This window comes from Eretmochelys imbricata, chromosome 7 (genome assembly GCF_965152235.1).
Source record: "Eretmochelys imbricata isolate rEreImb1 chromosome 7, rEreImb1.hap1, whole genome shotgun sequence".
Taxonomy (NCBI): Eukaryota; Metazoa; Chordata; order Testudines; family Cheloniidae; genus Eretmochelys; species Eretmochelys imbricata.
In genome coordinates this window covers 41,890,403-41,900,453 of record NC_135578.1, presented here as the reverse complement: position 1 = coordinate 41,900,453, position 10,051 = coordinate 41,890,403, and the positions used below count along the sequence as shown (strand labels likewise).

Here is a 10,051-nt window from a genome sequence, read left to right as displayed (position 1 = left end):
TAACTGACATTTGAATCCAAATTGCAGGGACTTATTTTTAACCTGTACACTAAATAAGTCTTAAATCTCATTGTTGTGGATTCATCTCCAGCTAACCCCAAAATCTGCCTCTAGGATGTGATTAATAATTTGATGAAAGATGAGTACTTTTGGCACCTTAACAGGTTTCAGAGTAACAGCCGTGTTAGTCTGTATTTGCAAAAAGAAAAGGAGTACTTGTTGGCACCTTAGAGACTAAGGTGCCCCAAGTTTCCACAGTATGCATCCGATGAAGTGAGTTGTAGCTCACGAAAGCTCATGCTCAAATAAATTGGTTAGTCTCTAAGGTGCCACAAGTCCTCCTTTCCTTTTGGCACCTTAGAGACTAACCAATTTATTTGAGCATAAGCTTCCGTGAGCTACAGCTCACTTCATTGGCTGCATACTGTGGAAAATACAGAAGATGTTTTTATACACACAAACCTTGATAAAATAGGTGTTTATCACTGCAGAAGGTGAGGGGGGGGAGAGAAAACCTTTTTTGCGACTACAGACTAACACGGCTGTTACTCAGAAACTTCCATTGATTAGTATCCCCCCTTCCCAGCGTTAGTGCTGTGAATCCCTGTGCAGCTGTGTGGCCCTTCATAAAGGGATTGAGGGAAGGTGATTGTGTCGGAGTTGCCTGGACCCTTGTGCAAGCAGTAACGTTTCCGTGTGTTTCTCCAGCCCCATACACCCGACACAACACTGCCCCACTCAGCCAGGCTATTGGCGCGGCTCCCCTTGCCCCAGCCAGTCCCTCGGGGGTTGGTACCCCTAGCTGTCATTCCCGCTCGTGGGGTTTACTTCCTACCCAATCCCATTGCCGGAGTTCAGGTTGTCCCCGCCCCCTTCAAACAGCCCTTTGCTCGGGCTCCCACTCCTCCTCCCACAGACATACACAAACGGCGCTTCTGTTTCCGTCTGTTCACGGCAAATCAGGACGGGAGGGTGCTCTCGGGTTCTCCCCCTCCCCGACTGCCAGCCAATCGGGGTACAGAGGCCGTTGGTGTGTCTTGCGGCTTGGAGGCTGTTCTCTGTGACGCAGTGGGGGCGGTGCCATTGGTCCTGGTGGGCCCCGCCCCTCGGAGAGAGGGTACCTCACTGTTTACTCAAGCTCCTTCGCCAGCGGTCGCTGTAGCAGCGTCGAGTGGGTGGCGGGGCCGGCCGCGCGTCCCGCACCACCTAGCGGCTGAGCCCTGCGCCGGTAGGGGGCCAGGCGCGGATCGTGCGCGGGGCAGGCGCCGGACCACTCGGTCACTGGTGTGGGGCGCTGAGGAGGCGGACAGCGGGGCCGGCGGCCATGAAGACGGAGATCTCCACTGCCGCGGGCTTCATCACCCGCCTGCTACGCACCCCCGGCGGCATCGGCGACGAGCAGCTGCGCTGCTTCAGCGAGTCACTGCAGGAGGCGCTGCGAGGTGTGGGCGGTCGGGCGGGGGCGGGGGCGGTGCCGGGGTCGGCCTGAGCCCTGCTATCGGGGGCAGGAAGGTTCAGGCCCCTTGAACTGGCCCTGCCCGCAGGTGTCGGAGGTGCCCCAGGCGGGCAGCCCAGCACCCCGCGCAGAGGAGCCCTCGCTCTCTGCTCCCTTGTCTCTGTCCCTCCGCCCCACGGCGTTATCGGTTCTCTCTTCCCGTGTTCGGGCTGACGGGTGGTTGGCGCTTGGGACATTCCCCCACCCCCTCTCCCGTCTGTGGCTAAATAACCCTCCATTGATTAAAAAGAAAAGGAGTACTTGTGGCACACAAGTACTCCTTTTCTTTTTACGAATACAGACTAACAAGGCTGTTACTCTGAAACCTCCATTGATTAGTATCCCCCCTTCCCAGCGTTAGTGCTGTGAATCCCTGTGCAGCTGTGTGGCCCTTCATAAAGGGATTGAGGGAAGGTGATTGTGTTGGAGTTGCCTGGACCCTTGTGCAAGCAGTAACGTTTCTGTCTTTCTCTTTGTTCCCTCGCACAGACCATTATAAACACCACTGGTTTCCCCTGATGCCCTCCAAGGGCTCCGGGTACCGATGCATTAGGATCAACCACAAGATGGACCCCTTGATAGGGAAGGCAGCCGGCATGATCGGACTGAGCCATCAGAGACTCTTCCAGCTCTTACCCAGTGAATTGACTCTTTGGGTTGACCCCTTTGAGGTGTCCTATAGAATAGGAGAAGATGGGTCTATCTGTGTCCTTTATGAAAGCCCCCCACCGGGTCTGAAGACTGCCAAAGCTCTGGAGAGTAGAAACAGCTGTAAAGAGGAATGGAGAATTGGCAGATCAAGCCCTTCCAAGAATTACAACATGATGACAGTTTCTAGTTAAAAATTAACATTCCTTGTACAATGATGTATGTATGTATCCCAGTTTCATAATGAAGTTAGATGATGTAATTGAGATGTTGATTTTCACCCCATAGCCATTAAAGTTGTAGTAGTACTGCCAAGTTCTTCGTTGTGGCCAAGGGCTAATGTATAAGCAGTTCTTTAAACTGCATGTAATTTTCTGGATTGTATACTGTAAATGAAATGTACAGTCAACTGATTGTTCTACAGATATATATTTTGACAGAATCCTTGGCTATTTGTAATAAAAAGAAAAGTTACTTAATTCTCTCTTTACAATGGCTTTTAGTTAACAACTTTTTACAAGATTCCTGTACTTATTGAGTAACTTCTAGGAAAAAAACACAGCTCTAACCAACTGTAATTAAAAATCTCTCCAGTGACTTGCCTGTACAAACTTTTCTCAGGGTCATAAAAATACAGCTGGAAGGCACAAATGACAAATACAACTTTCCTACTAACATATTTCATGGTGAAGAAATCCTATTTTGCCCAAGTAGCTTTCAAAGAAGGAGTTACTTCCCTATAAACTTAAAGACTATCTTGAAGCAAACCAATATGGTAGAGACGTGCTCAGACAAATCTGTTCATCCAACTTTCAGTACAATACATAAAAACTTTTAATGAACATAAGATAGTTTTCAGAAAAGTGTAAGGTTCTTTTGTTATGTCAGTTCACCTTGACTTGTTTTGCACTATAGCCATTTTTTCCTTCCAGAACTGCTCGTAACAAATTTTGAGCAAATAGGAAGGTAGAATACATCAGACTTAGTAAAGGGCTTATTTATGCTTCTGGGTGTTTGGCTGTTTAAATTGGAAAAGTGAGTTTTCAGTTAGTCATAAACATCTTTAGTACAGAGTAAGATAGTATATTCATCTTAAACCAGATGGAAATTTTACAGTTGAATGTAGTAATGTCTCATCTATATCCTATTTTACAAGAAATTACAAATTTACAGTACTAATATTTTAAAACTTTACATTTTATGCCATTTTAGTTTTTTAAAGTTTTAAATATGATCTACAGTACTTTATCAATTATAGAGTTTGATGGAAGCAATGGTTTTAATAAAAAGTAGGCTAATAGCCTGCCAAATAGTCTGCTACGTGGGAGATTTTGGTATTAATGCTTCACCAAAAGATAGAGTGAAATTGTTTGATGTTGGGAGGAGTTTGTTTTTTAGTAGTCATAAGCTATACGTTTTAATAGAACCTTTGAGGACTGCATACAGCCAGTGTTCATGTTTTCAGTAGCCCTGTACTAGATCATAATTACGTGGTTAATGAAAGAGAGCTTTGTCTACTGTCAGCATGTCAGCAATAAGCCTTGCAAAATGTCTCATTAACATGGCAAAACATGCAGTTGATGGACAAGTCCAGGCAAGTTAGAAATAGTCCTTGTAACTCATCTGAAAATAATCCATTTTTGTTTTGGAAAAGCTGGTGAGCTTTGTAACTGCTGGTTACATCCTAATTAACTAGGTGACAGTGGTTTTGTGTAACAGGAGCTATTAATCTGAACTGAATGCATAATTGTTACATTCTTTAAAAAAAAAACCTTAAAAGTTAACATACAGTAAAATAACGGCTACGCTTCTAATATGTCACTCCTACCACACACACATGTAACAATCAGTTCTAAACAGATGTTTAGTAGAAAGAGTAACTGCAAAAGAGAAAGTAGACTAAAGTTTCTAGAAGAAGAATATTTTTTGAAAGATGGTACAGATGCTGTATTTTTGTTTCCTGATTTAAAACTACAAAATATAGTTCCATGGTTTAAATTCTTAACTAGTCATGCCTAGTTTTCATTGAATGGAATTTTAGAATACACTCTCTCTCTCTCTCTCTGTGTAGTTTGTGGATGAAAGTTGTGTTAGACCAAAACTGACCTTGTAATGTTTATATAGTTGAAATACATTTATGTCTATATAGGGTGAGACACTGCATAGTGAACTGTTTCAGCCTAAGGTGATGTAATATTACACATATAGTACATTATCTATCAGGAATGGTCTAATAATGCTAAGGACTGTAGTATGATTGTCTTGTATGGTAGCACTGTCTTTTGCATGGAACTGCATAGCAAAGAATTCCAAAGAAACAGAATCAGGGCAGGGGAAATAAAAGAACCAGTTTCAGTAACCTCTGGGTTCTTTCAGGGCAGTCTTGCAGAAGCTAGAAAATTATTATTTCAAGCTATGAATTACTGGTTTGTGCTGCTTTTGGAAGAACACTTCTTTGGGTGCTAGCTAGAGAGCAGCAGGTACATTAGCTTTTTAGGACACAGGGTGCTATGAAAGCTGCAGAGACAGTTCCCTGGCTGTGGTTTGACATGTAGACAGAGTATTTAAAAGATGGAAATGGCAGGCTTCATCAAAATGTTTTTCTTGCATGTTGCCTTCTGTGAAATTCTAAAGTGGAAGGGTGGAGATATACCTGAATGAATCCAGTCATTACATGTTTTGTTTGCTTGATGAAACAAACCATCTTAGCAAGTGCTTATGGAAAAAATCTGCTTTGGTACCAGGCTATTTTAATTTTTTTAAGGAGCACACTTTGCCATTTGAATTCTAAGTGGAGTATGTTCACATGGCTGGTGTAACATGAAAAAGGTATTTTATACTTTTTAAGTTGTAACTGATATGTTCACATAGTAATAGGAAAAACAAAGTTAGTACTGCATACATTTTCATAAAGATATATCTTGCATCAAGAATCACAACATCCTTTACAAATATAACACTGGTACTTAACTGCTGAAATGCCATTATTCTTGAGTGCAATATGACAGTTGTTCAATTTCATATATCTATGCTACACATTGTAAGACTTCATCTTATTCTGCTGACTGGAAGGTGAAGTTAGGGAGCCAGGATGGACTTTGGCTAAGATATTTGGGTTTACACCTCATCTCCTTTGAAGAGCCGCAGCATTTTTTTTCAATGCCAATTGATGGCACTTCTCATAGCATAATGCTCTCGTCGCTATATTGGGGCATTGGTTCATTACTCATTCACAGGAAGTATGTATGCTAGACTTTCCCCCCATCCACTAACATTACCTGCAGGTGGGAGTCCCTAGGGTAGTCAGGGCACTGGCAGTACAGGGTGGATAAAAATAAATGATTTTTTTTTTTTTTAGAAAATCGGGGTTTTTTTATTTAAATTGGCTTTTTTTGACAGGTGTTTTCCTCAAAAAGCATTTTATCTAAAGATAGATACATTATAGCTCAAAGATATCTCGTCATAGAATAGGGATTATAAATTCTAATTCTATAGCATGAGACAATATATTCATTTAATGTTTAAGAAAAGTTTTGGAAATGAGTTCCAATAGTTCATGGATTAGGGACCCAATCTTATGAGGTTCCAAGGGCTTCTGCATAGATTATTTAGGTTAATCTTTCTATTTACCCAATGGGACTCAGTGCTCAGTCTAGAAGATACCATCAGAGATGCTTAGTTTTGCAGTTCTCAAACTGGATTTGTGTCTCCAAAGATAACACGCTTGCTAACAGCAAAAATGTTTTTAAATAAATAATATAGAGGTGAGAAATAACAGACCTCAACCGAGTTGTCCCTCTGGAAATTTCTGTGCACAGAGTCATTCCCTTACCTCTCTCTAAAAGTGCAAAGTTTCAAAAAGTTCAATGAAAAGAAGATTGTTGGGAGCGGAATAGATCTGGACAAGGAAAAGAAGTCCGGAGATAAATGTGAGAAGGGAGGAACAGGCAGTAGAAACAAAATTGAAACTGTTTGAGCAGCATATTCCAGAGGCCTTCAGGTCTTTCTGAGTGTAGCCTTCATTGATTTGAGATCTACCATACCATTGTCTCACTAGAAGGGAAAACCTATAATGGCAGCAGGCCGTAAAAGAGACCTAGTTTAATTAAGTTCCTCTACCTGTGAGTAAGACAGGCATGTGTGTAAAATGCAAACAGTACATCAAAGAAATCCAAGGCTTGGTCGTCCGATTGAAACAACATCATGAGAAGTGTTCCTTCTCAGGAGGAAGCTGCATTGAAGATGATGAAAGGAACATGTCTGAACATGCAGGATCTTCAGGTTGGTAAACTTTTATTTCATACTTCTTTCTTAAGGACTGCCTGTCTTCCTTCTGGACTATTCTTGAATTCTCATGTTTGAGCAAAAAATACAGTTGTTACTCTATGGTACTATCATTTTAGATGTAGTTCTGATAAAAAATAAATAGCTGAAATAGGCAGATCTTCCTTTTACAATTTCACCTTTAAAATAGTACTGAGTGTCAGTGAATGCAGTGAGTAATACTAAATGAGCAGTATGGTAGTAATAATTAAATAACTGCATTGACTTAGGAGGTGGGCCATTGATTATCATGCACATTGTAGGGAGAGTGGTCACCTTGGATGAGCTATTACCAGCAGGAGAGTGAGTTTGTGTGTGTATGGGGGTGGGGGGGTGAGAAAACCTGGATTTGTGCTGGAAATGGCCCACCTTGATTATCATGCACATTGTGAGGAGAGTGGTCACTTTGGATAAGCTATTACCAGCAGGAGAGTGAGTTTGTGTGTGTGGTTTTTGGAGGGGGGTGGGGGGGTGAGAAAACCTGGATTTGTGCTTGAAATGGCCCACCTTGATTATCATACACATTTTAAAGAGAGTGATCACTTTGGATGGGCTATTACCAGCAGGAGAGTGAGTTTGTGTGTGGAGGGGCGGAGGGTGAGAAAACCTGGATTTGTGCTGGAAATGGCCCAACTTGATGATCACTTTAGATAAGCTATTACCAGCAGGAGAGTGGGGTGGGAGGAGGTATTGTTTCATGGTCTCTGTGTATATAATGTCTTCTGCAGTTTCCACAGTATGCATCCGATGAAGTGAGCTGTAGCTCACGAAAGCTCATGCTCAAATAAATTGGTTAGTCTCTAAGGTGCCACAAGTACTCCTTTTCTTTTTGCAAATACAGACTAACACGGCTGTTACTCTGAAACCTGTCATTATGAAAGCTGGAGTTATCCAAAGGCTGTTCAGTGAGTTCTGTAAAATGAGGTAGTGGTCTTAATTTCTTATGGGACAAGTGCTTGTATCGCAAAAACATCATAATTGGCATTGGCACTTTTGTTAGCTGTTTAAGCAGAACAGTCAAAGTTTGAATGTGAGTGAACCATCCCTACACTCCCAAGAGCAGTTCCTCCAGACGAAGATTGGTTCATGTTGACATGCTGGATAAGGGGAAGCTTGCACTGCTGCCAATCTGAGGATGAACAGAGAAATAAGGTTTCTAAGACTAGTAACTTGGTACCTTTCACTAGAACTACATTCCCTTTAATATTTTTAATTATTATTTGTACTATTGCATAAGAATCAGTGCAGACTTGTTTGGGACAGATGAGTGATAGTCCTGACTGCTTGCACGATATTGCAGGGGACTGAATTTTCTCCTACTGAATTTTCTTCTACAATATTATGTTAATACATTGTTCTTCATTCTAACACTCTGTAAATTATACCTTAAGGGAATGGTCCTTTTTAGCTTGTGATTTAGGTAATCTTGGGGGAGGTGCTGATGTAGTTGCATTAAAATTGTACAGTACCTCGTGAAAGGATCTTTCTTTTGGTCGGGGTAACTCATGAGTTACTATGAGGTTCAGCTGCCCCTTCTGGTCATGCATCAATATTACTAAATAGGTCACAGTGAAAAACAGTCAGAAGCAATGAGCTGGAAATTAAACTGCAGTTAGTGATTAATTTAGTTTTGTGATTAGATTAAATAATTGGCCCCCTGATTATTTACATTTATTGTTGCACAATCTCATTAAAAGACGAAGCTATATGATATCAATTGTTCTGCACAATAGCCCTTATTAAAACAGTGTTATAAAGGAAGAAGAAAGGAAAAAACAACTATTTCGCTAAATTAGATACCAAGCAGTGCCTCAGAGTAAACTATAATAAAATTAATCAGCTTTTGATTTGAGGAAAGAAAACTATATCAAAAATGTATTTTTTTAAATTTATTTTAACAGACAAATCTTCTATGCTAAAAGGTATGTGAGATAAAGAAATAAAACTGTAATGCAGGAGATAGAGCAAAGATTTAAGAAGACAAGAAAACATTTTTCCCTGTCAGTGGAAGCAAAACAAACTTCACCAAAATATAAATGCAGGTCTGAAAACTGCTGTAGGCTTTGCAGATGTAAAATTACAGCTTTAGGAGCAAGCTTGCTAGAACACACAACCTAACATTTCTTAGGTGTATGTATTTCATTATTAACAATTAAAAGCAGTCTTAGAAACAGTTTTTAGTTTATATAATGCAGATGAGCACAATTATTTTGGGGTGTTTAAATTTAGAACCTTGATCCTGAAAATCCTTATTAAATGAGAACTCTTTACTCACACAAGTAACCCCATTGTCTTCAGTGTGAGTGACCTACATGATTAAGTATTACAAATAGGGCTGTTGATTAATCGCAGTTAATTCACGCAATTAACTCAAAAAATTAATCACAGTTAAAAAAAGTAATTGTGATTAATCGCAGTTTTAATCTCACTTCTAACTAACAGAATACCAATTTAAATATATTTTGCATATTTTTCTTCATTTTCATATATATTGTATTGTGTCGTAATTGAAATCAGTGTATATTATTTTTTGTTATAAATATTTGCACTGTAAAAATGATAAACAAAAGAAATAGTTTTTTTCAATTCACCTCATACAAGTACTGTAGGGCAAGCTCTTTGCCATGAAAGTGCAATTTTCAAATGTAGATTTTTTTTTTGTTACATAACTGCACTCAAAACCAAAACAATTGTAAAACTTTAGAGCCTTCGAGTCCACTTAGTCCTACTTCTTGTTCAGCCAATTGCTAAGACAAGTTTGTTTACATTTACAGGAGATAATGTTGCCCTCTTTTATTTACAATATCACCAGAAAGTGAGAACTGCAGTGCGCATGGCACTTTTGTAGGTGGCATTGCAAGGTATTTATGTGCCAGATATGCTCACCATTACTATGCCCCTTTATCCTACTAGGATGCTAATGTTTAAATTAGGTGCCTGTAAAAGTTAAGTAGAAGTGTTACTTATGTAAGTGATGGATTCTGCATGTTTGGGTTAGTGCTATGCAGTTTAATTTTTTTAAAAATTGAGCAGTAAATATGGTATTCCCTTTTATGCCGCAACATACAAATTCACACAGTCTGATAAATATGCAGGGAATTGTTTAATTTTCATTGTTATTTGGGAGTCAGGAGAATGTCTGAATCTGAATTTGGCTCCAGCTAAAGGGCTTCCTTTAGCTCCCTTCAGCTGTAGTTCAAAGTAGATGGTACATAAATAAAGTTTAACTTGAAATCTTTAAATAGATCTGTGATAAATGATGTGGGGGAGGGGTAGCTCCCTTTTATGGACACCCAGCCAACCAGTTAGCTATAAAATACCTGTTAGTAGCTGTTTTCTACTTGCTTTACCTGTAAAGGGTTAAAAGTCCTTAGGTAAAAGGAAGGGAGTGGGCATCTGACCAAAAGAGCCAATGGGAAGGTTAGAACTTTTTAAAATTGGGGAAAAACTTCCCCTTTGTCTGTCTGTCTGGTGTTGTCCCAGAGAGCAGAGACAGGGCTGGAACTATGCTGTAAAAAGCTTTGGGCCGGATATGAAAATCATCAGATCATAGGCGCCAACTTTCCCCGGCGCCGGTGGGTGCTC

At 40.4% G+C, this 10,051-nt stretch overlaps 1 protein-coding gene across 1 annotated transcript; it reads left to right on the top strand.

The window, feature by feature from the left end:
- The first annotated feature begins 445 nt into the window (after positions 1-445).
- LOC144267876 (protein BTG1-like) lies at positions 446-2,622 on the top strand. The gene is made up of 2 exons (XM_077822250.1): positions 446-1,442; positions 1,985-2,622. Exons 1-2 carry the CDS (start codon positions 1,325-1,327, stop codon positions 2,335-2,337), a joined length of 471 nt encoding a protein of 156 aa, XP_077678376.1. The 5' UTR covers positions 446-1,324; the 3' UTR covers positions 2,338-2,622.
- Positions 2,623-10,051: the final 7,429 nt, after the last annotated feature.

What these genes read in the sequence shown, in the direction of transcription:
- LOC144267876 (XM_077822250.1), top strand. Translation starts at nt 1,325, where the DNA reads ATGAAGACGGAGATCTCCACTGCCGCGGGCTTCATCACCCGCCTGCTA. An exon ending in ACTGCAGGAGGCGCTGCGAG is followed by an intron (nt 1,443 to 1,984) that starts GTGTGGGCGGTC and finishes TCCCTCGCACAG; the next exon opens with ACCATTATAAACACCACTGG.